The sequence below is a fragment of the Amphiprion ocellaris genome, chromosome 12 (assembly GCF_022539595.1).
Source record: "Amphiprion ocellaris isolate individual 3 ecotype Okinawa chromosome 12, ASM2253959v1, whole genome shotgun sequence".
In the NCBI taxonomy this organism is placed as follows: domain Eukaryota; kingdom Metazoa; phylum Chordata; class Actinopteri; family Pomacentridae; genus Amphiprion; species Amphiprion ocellaris.
The window spans coordinates 11,025,252-11,039,759 of record NC_072777.1 but is presented as its reverse complement, the minus strand read 5'-3'; the positions used below and the strand labels follow the sequence as shown (position 1 = coordinate 11,039,759).

The 14,508-nt window shown below is 38.3% G+C and overlaps 1 protein-coding gene across 2 annotated transcripts in view; it reads left to right on the top strand.

Annotated features, from left to right (window-relative positions):
- Positions 1-6,179, top strand: part of cd109 (CD109 molecule) — a 36,969-nt gene extending 30,790 nt beyond the window's left edge. The window contains exons 29-34 of one of the 2 annotated variants that reach the window (XR_004849081.2): positions 1,475-1,540; positions 2,134-2,270; positions 3,441-3,597; positions 3,711-3,813; positions 5,165-5,405; positions 5,573-6,179. Coding sequence is in view for 1 of the 2 variants with exons in the window: in XM_023291551.3 (XP_023147319.3) it covers positions 1,475-1,540; positions 2,134-2,270; positions 3,441-3,597; positions 3,711-3,813; positions 5,165-5,346 (645 nt within the window). In the remaining variant the exon portion in view is untranslated. Of the gene's footprint in view, positions 1-1,474; positions 1,541-2,133; positions 2,271-3,440; positions 3,598-3,710; positions 3,814-5,164 lie in introns of both variants that reach the window. The other variant, XM_023291551.3, reaches the window with a different exon arrangement.
- Positions 6,180-14,508: the final 8,329 nt, after the last annotated feature.

Below are 14,508 nucleotides of genomic sequence, written 5' to 3'. Positions count from 1 at the left end.
AACTTTTTCCACCAGTGTTTATTGAGTCAGATAGTAAAACTCTGCCAACAAACAATCAGAGGTCACAGGGCAGTGAGGCACAAAAATGTTTACTTCCAGAATGTAAGAGCACACTTATGATTTAGGAGTCTAAAATTACCAAAAGTCACAAAGGAAAGGAAGGATAGTAGTTACAGTTCTTTGCTCTTAAAGAATATTTTTGGGGCAGTTCCAGTTGTCACATACGACAAAGGTGTCCCCAGTAAAGAGCTGCAGGGATCCATCAATTATTTGACAACTATTTAACAACTATTTCTACAATTGGTTCATTTGTTTGAGTATATTTTAAAGAAAAAATAACAGATTCCAGCTTCTTAATTGTAAATATTCCCTGGTTTCTTCCTACTTCTATGACTGTAAACTGAATGTCTTTGGTCTGTGAACAAATCAAGACTTTTGTCATCTAAGGCTTTAACACTGATTGACATTTCTTGCTGTTTCTTGCATTTTAAAGACCAAACAACTAATTGACCAATCAAGAAAATTACTGACAGAATAATCGATTTACCCCATTATGTGGTGTCTCATAATCTGCTGAATGCCCAAAAATCCTTCACTTCCCTTATAAAGAACAAACTGATCTATATGTAGTCTGGATTACAAACCTGGCAAAATTAGCAACAGAACTCGGGAGCCCCAAAAGGCCCCAAAAGTCAGATTTACTTCATCTTATTTGGAGATATACATTTTAAATAATCATAGATTTGCCACTCTCCTTCTGGGTTTGGTCTTGTAGAGACCCTGGATCAGACCTTAAGACCTTTTATTCTTGTAATTTGTTGTAATTAATGCACAGAAAACCTCATGTAAGGTCATATTCCGTCATAGCATTATTTTCATTATCAATACACTTGACAATTATTTTACTTTTAAGTTAAAAAAAACACGAACATTTCCCTTTTTGTAACTTAAATTGTGCTGCTTTTCATTTTAATATAACAGCAGAAATTAGTGTATGTGAAGCACAATGAAACAACTTTTAAAAATATATCTTAATATGTACGTAATAGTTTTCGTAGCTTTGATTGTTGAATTTTGCCACGATGTGTGAATCTTTTACACCTAATATTGATGTAGTGTCAGTATTTTTTGGAAAATGGGTTGTAGTTTTAGTCAAATTATAGCAGTTTATCTTTGTTATTTTAGTTGTTTTAGTTTGAAACTCGTTTTCCGCAGAAATTTAAAGTCCCTCTGTGCTCATTCATTAACCCCCCCGTGTCTTTTGCCATTAAAGTAAACTCCTTCTACTGTAAAATGACTTAGATTTAACTCTACAATATTGATTCCTTTGGAAATTACAGCTCTATTATATTTCTGTGTTCTCTCCAGCCACCCCTCCCCACTCTCTGCAGTCTGAGCACACCAGCTCCAACAGTAAATCCAACAATACACTTTTGTGAGGAAATACACAATAATTTTGTTTGTGACGTTTCAGATTGATCCAGGCAACGAGCTGAACCTCCAGGTGACGGCAGAAGGTCATGGACTCGCCCTGTTTCAGGTACCAGGACAGAACTTCTGCATGTCACCGGTGTAACATCGCCACCTGCTGGTCGGCATTAACAGACTCGTTTAGATGTATTTAGTTTTTTTTTTTTTTAAATGTTCGAAAATATGTCAAATCCCGATGATACAACAACACAAAAGTAACACAAACATGAAATCATCAGTATATTGTACAAATTAATGCCAAATTGTTTTAATAGAGAGAGCCCCCTTGTGGCAGAAAATACAAACTGTTACAAATAACATTTTCCACCACCACCAAAAACCTAAATACTTACCATCACAGCAACAAGGACAGCAACAGTTTCAACCTCAAATATATGACAAAATAATGGAATTTAAATGTTAAATACATTTTTTTATGTCAGTAATCACATTTTAAAGTCCTATATATTTTAGCAGATAAATAAATTACCAAGTCACTCTCCTACATTTGATGGTACTTTTCAGTTTAAACCAGTAGTCCTGATTTTGTGATGCTAACAAGTTATTAAGCATTAAGTAGAGGTTTGCCAAACTGTTGCTCATTGTTGACATTTGTCAGATTTTTCCTCTCCTCTTATAAATTCATGTGTTCTTCTCCCACAGCTGAACATCTTTTACAACATCAGGAATGAGGAGCTGAGGAGGAGGAGACGACACGCCGGCGAACGCGAGCCTTTTGAGCTGTACGTCTCGCTGACTGACGAAGAAATGGACTCAGCACAGCTGAACATCTGCTACAGGTGAGCAGCTCCAGTGTCTGTTTGTTTAAATGCCAACGACATGACGCACCAGAGTCAGCAACACAGCAACCAGCAGGACGTCAGGCCAAATTTCATTACGCCTCTTTACAAAGAGTAAAACATCAACCGCAACGATGTGGAGAGAAATGACGTGAACACCAGAAGCCAGTCTGAGGGCAGAAAAATCTGAAAACCTGAAACATTTGTCAAATAAAATTCTATATATTTGAGCCAGTACACAAAATTTAAATCATATGAAAATGTTCTCTTTTCACTGGTAGATTTGCTAATTCATTTTTTCACTTTAATTAATCTTTTATTTGTCATGCATTTTAATATAATTGATAATTAAAGAATAATGTAATTGTTTTTAGTTGATTTTATTTTGAAAAAATGGTTGTCATTTTGGCATTATTATTATTATTATTATTATTATTATTATTATTATTATTATTATTATTATTATTATTATTATTATATTTAATACTAAAATAATACTATAATAATGCAGCTATTTTTATGATTTTTTGAAAAACATACATATATAATGTTTAATTTTTTTTAGCAATTGACATAATTTGTGACAGCACAATGAATACATAAATTTCTACTGATTTTATTCTAACTATTAACATTATTATATTAATTTTATTAGAATTATTTGAAGTTTATCTTCAAATAAGTGTCAAAATAATTTGAAAACATATTTCTTAATTGTTAACCCTAACCCGTATTTTTACGTGTTCATATATTTTCAAAATAAATGCATTTTTCTATATTTACCTACAAAACTATGTTTACACTTTTGTGTGGTTTTATTTGTCTATGTTTTATTTTATATAATTATCACAATTATATATATACTTGCACTGTATATCTATCTGTCTATATATATATATATATATGTAATATATATACACACACCATTTGTGCGTGTGTTTTCCATGTGCGTGTGTATAAGAAGTTGTTAACTTATTAGATTGAAACAATAATGAAAAAGCTTTTCTGTCTGTACAGTAGTAATACTTTATCTACAGTTGATTTATTGTGACCGTGATTAATTGATTGTGCCTGATAAATCAAATGTTCCATTTTCCAGTAACTTTTTGTGATATTTGTGAGATTGTGGTGAAGTGTGGCCTTCCTCACATTGTTCTGTGGTTTCTGCAGTCTGTCGCGTGATCTGGGCTTGAACATGACAGGAATGGCCATCATGGAGGTTGGTCTGCTGAGCGGCTTCAGTCTGACACCTGACGCCATCCAGACCGACCAAGTTATTAAAAAAGTGGAGACGCAGCCGGGGAAAGTCATCCTGTACCTGGACTCTGTGAGCTGCACTCAAACACACGGCACTGAATGTGACTGCTGTCTGTCTGTCTGTCTGTCCGTCCGTCCATCTGAAGCCAAACGCTGACAGGACAACTGTAAATGTGTTTCCAGGTGACAGAAAGTGAGATGTGTCTGGAGATTCGTCTGGTATTGGAGTCCAGAGTCGCCAAGGTCCAAGGAGCAACTGTTCTCCTCTATGACTATTACGAACCAAGTAAGATTGTATTTGTACCTTTAGCCCGCCATAGATAAACACAAATTAAGGCTACCATCACATTATCACACATAAATATGCATCTGTACAGTCAGGACTTTGGCTGATTGGTTTAGTAGTCACATTTAAAAGAAAAAGTCACTCTACTTTCTGTGTGTGGAGGTCCCTGAATTTGGTATTAACACACAACCAGCCGCCATTTTTAAAAGATGGTACATTCAGTGAAGGGGCTGCTTGACACTGCTATAATTCAAATGGATGTAGCATTGTTGTTTTATCAGTTTTTTTTCAGATCGCACTCTGACCTGCTGATGGAAACACAAAACTTATTGTATTTCAAAATGCATCCACTCAGTGGTGGGTTTGGAGGACTTTGAGGGTTTAAGATGTGTCACAGAAAGTGTCTGTCTGAATGTGAGTTTTTATCAGGCTTTTGTCATACAATGTCCTGATTTCTAAAAAACTAGATCAGTGAGTTAGGAGAAACCTGAATCTGCCAGGAGTGAAAGAAAGCAGGATACTGTTGTATATATTCATCTCATTCAGGTTTCTGATAGCGGCTGACTACCTGCCCCAGTGTAGTGATGCAAAAGAAACTCAAAAAATAGCCTTTTGCTTTGGGGACTTTGGAGACTTAAAAATACTTCACCATTTCAATGGAGAAAGCAGGAAATGCTGAACAGGTCCAGTGAGTAGTCATAGTTACACAAGGCTGGTTAAGAGAATTTTGTTTTGTGTCTTTTGTGTTTAATTGTAAAAAATGCAGAATTATTATTTGTAATTTCATTATCATTAATTTTGTCATTATTTTTGTGAAAAAAAAACATTAATTATACAAAATAATAATAATAATAAATTATGATAAAGCAATAATGCTAGTAGCTTTTATTAAATATATTCTAATAAAAATATTTTTATCCATATATTTGTCATCCATGAGCAATTTAATATTAACCTAAATAAAATAAATATTTAACTATTTCAGTTATCAAAAAATAATGAAATAATAATATTTTTAAAATTCTTTCAAAAACTATTTTAATAATAATAATAATAATAATAATAATAATAATAATAATAATAATAATAATAAAAATAATAATAATAATAATAATAGTCCTCAACTGTACATAAAAAACTTAATATAATAGGTGCTGTTTATGTTTGGCTCTCACCCTCTTTCTTCTCAGAAATTTTACACATGAACAGAAATGACAGAGACACATTTTAAAACACACACACACACACACACACACACACACACACACACACACACACACAACCAAACAGAAATAGAATGTAAATCTTTCATGCTGCCCTTTGACCCCCGAACCTTCACTCACTGATGCAGGGCGGAGGACGGAGACGACGTATAAATCATGGTGGAGGAGAGAAATGGCCGCCTGCTCCTTCTGCGGTGACGGCTGCAGTCAGTGCAGAGCCGATCAGCAGCAGGAGGTCAGCGCTGCACCTTCCAGCCGCCTCCACCTGCTGCCAGCTGTGCTCCTCCTCTTCGTCGTCTTCGGCATGTAAATAGGATCAAACGAAGGCTAGTTCAGCTGTAGATGTGCAAACCTGTCAGGCTGTTAAAGGTAAAGTGGTGATTGTTTTTTTAAATTTTTACTAAAACTATTTTAATCCAAAGTGTAAGAGATTTATAAAGTCAAGTAAACAGTGTAGATTGGTGTGAAAGATTAAATGTGAATGAGAAAATTTGATTTCTGGGAGTTTTAGATTTTTTTCCTGTGTGTTGCTACAGGTCTGCATCAACCAATCAAATACATGGCATGACACATTTCCAGTACATTGCTCTGTGACACTAGTAGAAGTCAAGAAATGCTTTTTGGTTGAGGGAAAATTAACGAAGACTCTTCTCTTGATTCTGATTCTGCACCTGCAATATTTTAGTCTTAGGAATGAGACACTGATAATATCAGAGCTGCTGCTGGAGTGATGCTGCATTTCTGATCAACTGATGCGAGGTGATATTTGAAATTTCACACTGATGAATTGATGACAGACAGTTCTGCAATGTAAGTCGTAGTATTTGTTGAAATAGGATCTGCATAGAAATTATAGGAAAAGGCAGCCTGAGAATCTTCACATTTTTAAAGCTTCTTCAGTATCACAGTGATGCAGTGACTGCAGTCTGGACACCTGTGGGTACATTACAAGCAGGAGCTGCTAACAGCTAATTCAGCTGCTTTTAATGGCAGAAAGCGACAAAATGTGAGCTAATGCAAAGTAAAAACTGACCTCAAAGAGAACAGAACCTACTTGTTGTCATATTGGCTTCTTGATAGCTGTATGTGTGTGTGAACGTGTCATCAGTTTCATAAAAATTACAGCTCTGTCTTGTTGCATAAGATTCTCTTGTGTTTGTTTTATAACTTTTCCAAAGAAACCCTATATCTGACACTTGAACGAGCAGGAGGAAAGTGTGCAACCTGTGAATTTATCTGTGTTGATGCTGGCACTGTTTGCAATCTGAATGTTAGTGGATTGGCAAAAATATTTTGGACTTCCTCCATTTTCACACCAGAGCCAAATTTCACACTAAACCAATAACATTTAGGAGAAGCAAAGAAGATTTTGTTGCAGGAAAACTCTTGGATGAACCTAATTAGATCAAAAACAGGTGCCACTTTTCATATTTGAGTTCACCCTGAAACCCACTTTAAGTCTCTCTGGAGGCTGAGAAGCTGCTGTGACTGAGAACATTCACCTCATGAGACTAATGAGCGACAGAAGCCAAACAGTCAGTGTGAAGGATTTACTCTGTGGACATTAACCGGGCTGGAAGTAACTTTAATCAAACTGACTAAGATGAACGACCAAACACAAGCAGGAGCAGCACATAAAGGCCTCCCATAAATCTGCATCCTAAAGCATGCGTACTGCTGACTGCTACAGCAGCACGATAAATCCCTGCGACAATCAAAGCGACCCGGGCATAAACATTAACGACAAAGCGTCTTCAAACTTCAAAGCCTCTGAGATGATGGACAGCTTGAGCGGCGAGTCGAGCTGAGAATATTTGACCCACATGTGGACAAGAGAAGCACTTGCCTGCTCTCTGGCTTTTTATGGCCTCAGATGTTCTGCCTCATTACAGCCGACCTCTACTGGAGGTGCAAGACGCCCCACAGGTCACGTTTATCAGAAAAGAAGTAGCGCGTACTGTCACTGTAGGGTCTAGATTGTAAAGTAGCCGACACTGGGCTGACGGTATCTGGCATCCTGTATCATCATCTCTTGAGTGTGGTTAGTTCTCGGGGTTTGATAAAAGGCTGGCTGCAGGTTGTTTTAAAGTTGGGGGAAGTTATTTTCCACCACTAGGGTGCAGAAATACACAAGTCGTAAAGCAAACATTTGCTGAAGCTGAAGCAATACCTGCAACATGGAACCAACTTATGTCTATATTTCTCTAAAAATATGGTCAGACCCTCATCTGAGTTACAATAATAATCATACTAACAATAAAATAATTATTTTAACTAGCAGGGCTGCACAGTGACTCGGTGGTTAGCACTGTTGCCTTGCAGCTAGAAGATCCCCCGCTTCGTGTCTTGGCCTACCCGGGATCTTTCTGCATGGAGTTTGCATGTTCTCCCTGTGCATGTGTGGGTTTTCTCCAGGTACTCCAGCTTCCTCCCACAGTCCAAAACATGCTGAGGCTAATTGCTAACTCTAAATTGTCTGTAGGTGTGAATGTGAGAGTGCTTGTTTGTCTCTACGTGTGATACACTGGTGACCTGTCCAGGGTGTCCCCTGCCTTCACTCTAAGTCAGCTGCTCCAGCCACCCCGCAACCCTAATGAGGATTAAGCAGTGTATAGATAATGGATGGATGGATGCATGGATAATGCACCAATCATTTTGTTCTTATGAATCATGTGAGCAAAGAGGACATCAAAAACGCTAAGTGGAGACTTGAGCTTGCAAAGCCTGAGTCTAATCAATAAAATTTAACCTCTGCACTCAACATTATTTCACTTTGCTCAAATTTACTCTACTTTCTATCAGCATTAGTGGGTTTTTTTTGTAGCTAGCCTACTAAGCAGTACGATGTTCTTTGAATAATTCATCTGACATTTGTGTCTGTTCACACATCAAAACTGGCAACTGCCATCTTGAGTTTTCTGATGACCATGACTTCTAGTTCCACTCCATCCCCTGCACATCCTCACTGTATTTGCTTGTGTGGAGTGGCCTTAAGTAGTCTTTAAAATGTAGCTTTTCCATGCATTTTGGCCTTTCATCCACATGGAAATCCATTTTTTGGTCACTGAAAACAGAAAATCTGTTTGCAGTGTTGACCTTCAGACAGGGAAAATGGAGTTCTTAAGCTTGTGATGCCTCGATTGTCCACATAAGGCGATTTAATGGCATGCATAGCCAAACAAGTGCTAACTTTGCTAACAGGACTTTTTGCATGTTTACACATAAATGTACAGTTACTCTTCCACTATTGGTCAACAGAGGTGCCAGAATCAATCCACACATACAATTCACTGTATTTCAGTGCTCCAATAGGTGGATTTTCACTGCAGGAACTGGGGGCAGACAGGAAGTAACATGAACATGTACAACAGTAATCAGCTCTTTCAGTCATTGTGGTGTAGGATCTTCCTGCTTTAATGAGGAAGTTAACTTCAAGGAGGACAACGGGAGGGCAGAAAATGCTGTTGTCCTCTCTAAATGTATCCAATCAGCATCAAAATCCTCACAGTAGTGTTTCAGGGTTGGTCAGAGGTAACTACCTCAGAATTGGTATTTCTATCTCCACTGAAAATGGTCCTGAAAGAGGTTCTACAGTGGTGGTTATTTGGTTTTGAGCTGCCCTAAAACATCCTGTAAGCTCCTTCAGTGGAAAATGGCCTATTGTGGGCAACCTTCAAAAACTGATATTAGCATTTTTGAGGCTTCTGATTGGCTGGTGTGGCTGTAGTAATGAGTTCATATCACCACCTGTTGGTGTGGGAGCACTTCACTTGTGTTTCTGAGAACAAAGAAAAAAGAAAATGCTATTTTCAAACATGCTAGTGTTAAATGTATGTGGGTTAAAAGTCCCCCAAAACTGAGTCTGCATTAATGCATCCTTTTTTTGTGTCCTGAATGGAGGAAACTCCATACACCTACAGAGATGAGTTCCATGCAGTGATTCACAGGGTCGACCTCACTAATACATAAAATTTAACTGCTTTCATGAAAAAGGATATTGGCAGCGGTTTAGGTTTAAAGGCTGAGCTGTGGAGTAATGTCTTGCTGCAATCTGCAAATAATTATAAATACATATGTTCCTCAAGAGGCAGGAAACTGAGTTATCTCTTTCTGTAGTCATTTTAAAGAATGTAAAACCCGTAGGTCTTTATGTGTCAAACAAAGCAAAAACAGACAGAAAAAGAAGTTTCTGACTATGTAGTAAAGTGAATTAATGGAAACACAGCAAGTTTATAGTCATGTTTCAGATAAATGTTTTATCTGAATTTTCCCGTAAAGCACTTTGTATCTTTGTTCATTTAGTTCGTTATTTTCAGGAAAATGTACTGACAGTGTAAAAGTATTGATGATGCATCAAAATGACCTCTACCAGTAGTCTATTATTGGATGATTATCACTGATACATCAACATAAAAGCAGCTGTTATTGTGTAATAAATCAATTGTATTTTATATTATACATTATTTTCTGTTGGGTTTTTATAAGCCCAATTTTATGTAAAATAACTAAAAACTACAGCTGTCAGATAAATGTAGTAGAACAAAAAGTACAGTATTTAGCACTAAAATGCAGTAAAGTCAAAGGAGAAAGTGACAGAAAATAAAATTACTGAAATAAAGTATAAATACCTTGGAATTGGAGTACAGTACTTGAGTAAATATATGTGATAGCAGTATAAATCACTACAGAGCTGATTGGACACCAGCCTGGTGAGAGCTTTCTAAGGTTCGTTATTGTATTTCAAATTTAAATATTACAAGTGAATGTAAGTCTCACATGTCCCCACAATATGTCTCCTAAATTTTACAAAACAGCATTTTACCATATTTATTTCTCAAATGACATCATTACGACTAGTCTGACTTGTTGTGTGTGATTCTGCTCTAATGAGGCTTCTGACTGGATATTGTTTCAGCAAAGACTTTAAACTGTGTTAGCAGAAGTTATGGCGGCTGCTGTGATGGATAAATGTTATGAAACAAAAAGAGCTTTGCAGAGAACAACAGCTTTGTTTATCAGACACTTGGGGTCCAAATTGACTCGAACTTTCCCTTCAGGCTCTGACATGGTGGTAAAACAACTTGTCATATGCAGTTACAGTCGCGGTGCCACAGTGTGTTTGAAAAGCAGGCCGCCTCGGACTCCCACTTGTAGCTTCTAATGTAACGACAGATATCTCAAACATGATTTTGCCAAACTTCAAGATATCTGTTATTACTACGTGACAAGGCAGAATTCACATTTGAGATATCTTCGAACTCAGTCCGACTAGTTCTATCTTAAAAAGGACAAAGTAGATATCTTGAATTGAGGAGAAGTAAAGCTATCTTGAACTGCTAGTCAGGATTAAACTATTGATATCTGAAACTGGAATTACAACTAGTCATGATTGAGCTGCAGATTTCCACAATTTGCATTTCAGATGCCTGCAGCTGAATTCTACATATCAGTAATGAGAAACCTCACACACATGAATGATAAAACTGACTTCATTTTTCTTGGAAGAATGACGATGTGGGTATCTGAAATGTTCTTTTTGACTACAGCCAGTCCTCAACTTATGTCGGAATTCCGTTCCTACGGTGTGACATAAGTCGATTTTCGCTGTACATCGGAACTCCGGTAAAAATTTTGCATAATATGGTTCCTTTGATTTGGAGAGGGGCTGCACAGTGGATCAGTGGTTAGCACTGTCGCCTTGCAGCTAGCAGGTCCTCAGTTCACACCCAGGCCTTCCTGGGATCTTTCTACATGGAGTTTGCATGTTCTCCTTGTGCATGTGTGGGTTTTCTCTGGGTACTCCGGCTTCCTCCCACAGTCCAAAAATCAGGTAACTCACTTCACAGGTATGAATGTGAGCATGATTGTCTCTGTATGTAACCCTGTGATAGACTGGCGACCTGTCCAGCTGGGATAGACTCCAGCCCCCCACTACCCTAATGAGGATCAAGCGGTGTATAGATGATGGATGGATGGATTGGAGAGTCCTTCAAAGCAAAGTGTGACTTGTGAATAAGTCGGATGCTGGCAAGATGTAAAATGTCAAAGTGCCCATGAATGTCCATCCACAATTTAACATCACATCATCCAATAGCTGATGAGATAATTTAGTTTAGACCAAAGTGATGGAATAACAGAACAATCCCTGCTAACAGCTTGTGGTCATTAGAGATGATTTCACAGGTCAGAATCTGTTCCATTAGGATAAAATCCAAACTTCTTCTGAGTGCTTTTCCAAGCTGGAAGAACAAAGTGTGAAAGTCCCAGTTTCTCTGTAAGAAAGAGAAAGTTTGGATTGAAACCCCGAGACAGACGATCACATCCTGGCAGAATATAAACACGACTGCAGAGGCAAAATATTTCCTCCGAACACGACCCCTTCGATGCATCATCTGTCAGCGAGCAGCGCTGCGCCACATGTACATCAGTGGACACATGCGCTGCAGACAGCTCTGCTCATTGGACATCAAACAATGTAAGGATGTCACAATCACACAGCTACCACAGTTCAAGAGGACCAAGGAGATGAGTCAGTGGAACGGGCGGCTGCAGACATCTGGGATCAATCAGCAGCCGACCTGAGAGGTTGTTTCTACTGGACAACAATCTGAGGAGGCGCTCACATCCTCTGAGGAGCTGCAGTTCCCAAACAAAGGACAGAACAGAGCAGAGGAGCTTTATCTTCTTACTCATTACAAGTTAGAAAAGACTGAAGAGCCTTTGTATTAAATACTCAACTCAAATTTGCCGTAAACTCTCCTCAACTCTTGTCAAACCCTTTAAATCAGTGAAGTGCAGTGTTCATTGTTGACTTTGTATTAAATCACCTTATTTACACTCAGCTGCTCAGTAGAAACTTTATCAAAATGTTTGAGGTGTTTAAACTTCTCCTCAGTAGGCAGGTAGACCAGTTTGACTGACACCTGCTGGGGTGGGACAACTTGCATCTGTTGTGTCATTGGCTCATGACATCTCTGACCACCTTTAACCTGAGCACAAGTGGAATCAGAATAGCTGAGTTTCAAGGATGTTTAGGAAGGCTCGTGGTGTTTTTAGTGACGAAACCAAAGTGATTCAGCATTTACAGGGGATTTTTTCACCACAAAAGTATCAATTTAGTAATTTTAACAGTAAAATTGAAGATATAAGAGGTTAAAATATGCTCAGATCACCTTACGATGTTTCTGGTTTGTTCTAGTGTGGGGATTGTAAAGGCCAGTGGAGGGTAAATGTAATGCACTATGCAGTAAAAAAAAAAAAAAAAAGAAAAAAGTGATTTCAGGCACAGCTGTTCTTCATTTTTATTCTTTTAACTCCTAGGCTCTAATTTTTAAAAAAATTTCCACCTGAAAAAACATCCCTAAATTCAGTCAGAACAGCTGCACAGCTGTGAGGCCAAACTGAACAACCCTCAGGGATCAGGGACACTTTGGAGATGTTTTCAATGAAATAAATCTCCTTGTCTCTATCACCTGGTCGTGGTAAAATATTTTTTAAAAACTGCAGCAAAAGTTGATGTTTGTGGCCATTTCACAAATACATTATATGAATGAGATGTGCTTGTTTTTCTTTTCTTTTTTTAAATACACTTGAAATGAGATGTTGAAAAAAAAATTACAAAAATAAGTCAAACAAATAGTGGAGCACTGGAAAAATTTAACTCACTTGTTCTCTGTTTAAAAGGAGATAGTATGTTAACATGTTCTATTATCACTGTTTTATATATGAGTCATTTCATATAAAATTAACCAAATCTGAAAGAAGTTGCCACGAAATCAAGAGGTCTCATTTTCAATTTTGACTCCACAGAGACAGTGGCTGATTTTTCATGGAATGACCCCTTTACAGAAACCACTGTTCCCAGCTCCAGCAGAGGGTGGCAGCCTTGCCTCAGGGATAAAAACAACCTGGTTTGAACTCCCCCAAATCTGCAACTTTCCATGACATAAAGGTAACAACGGGAAACTTTTTATAGAGGCTTTCACATGCGCTGCGTCAGTTGAGGCTGTGAGCGTCGAGCCTCTCTGGCTGCCACCGTTAATGGGAGGCAGATGGACCTGGCACGAAACGCCGCAGACTAATGAGGGAAATATGGAATCAGTGGAGGTTTCACACAAGCAGGCAGACGAGATGCTGACCGTATATTTTGCTCTGTCGCTGTCAAACAGAGAGGTGGAGGTCCGATCCAGTCACTGCTCAGAGTAAAGCAGCCTGACATGTAGAGAGAGAAAAGAAAACATCACAGCTAATCAGAATATTCAGGAGACTGAAAGGTGATGATTTTAATTTGGAGCACAGTAAATAAACTGAGTTCTGAGTTCAGTGAGTATTTCCAAGAAAAATATCCATCACATGGCTCACAAATATGCACCAGTGTCGTCTGTACACTGAACTGCTTTTTTACAGCTGGTTTGATTGCAGGTTTCATTGAGACACAGTGAGAGGGCAGAGCTCCATGAAGTGGCCCCTGGAGAGGATGAGGTCAAAGCTCAGAAACTCATTACACAAGACTGAAATCTTCAGTTGCATGACGAGAACGACAGAAGACAACACAGATGGTGTTTTTATCTACATGCAACTTTTCTGCAGTCACACAGCTGAGCAGGGGTTGAATTATGGAGTAAACAAGGGGTCTGATCCCCCAATTAATACTTTAGCCTCCCCAATAGAGTAGTTCTAGATTAGCTGGATCAAAACATTTATATAAGTATCCCATCTCACCTTTAAATACACTCACTGGCCACTAAATTAGGTGCATGTGTACGATTGAATGTAATCCAATGCAACAGCTCTGCCATCAGTTTTTGTTGATGTCAGAAATGATTCAACTTTATGTTTATCATGGAGCTTTGTTGGTTTTATGTAGGCCCCCTTCAGCTACTATATCGTCATATTTATTCCAGTACTTCATGATTATCCTTTATAATTCATTACAATGCAAAACTTAAATATATCAATACATGTGTGTCACATTCATATTCATATAGAGTCTGCATTACAATTAAAACTGCAGATGGCTCAGATATGGTATTCGTCAACTCCTACAAGTACCTGGGTCTCTGGCTGGACTCTTTACTTTCTTTCACTTCTCATATCAATATGCTGCAGGCTAAAGTCAAATCTAGACTAGGGTTCCTTTACAGTAATAAAGCCTCCTTAAGATGACCATCCTCCCCTTGTTCGACTATGGCGTTGTCATCTATAAAATGGCCTCTAAGTGTGCCCTTCACAGTCTTGATGTCCTCTGTCACTCAGTCATCCGTCTTGCTACCGGTGCACCTTTCTCCACCCACCATTATGACCTTTACAAACTGGGGGGTTAGTCCTCCCTTCACACCAGGTAACTCCAGCACTGGCTTTTACTCATCTACAAGCCCTATCACGGAAGACACCTCAGTACCTCTCCAACCTCCTCCAGCCCTTCTATAACAACTACTACCTGAGGTCCAGTGATTTCATAACACTCTCTATC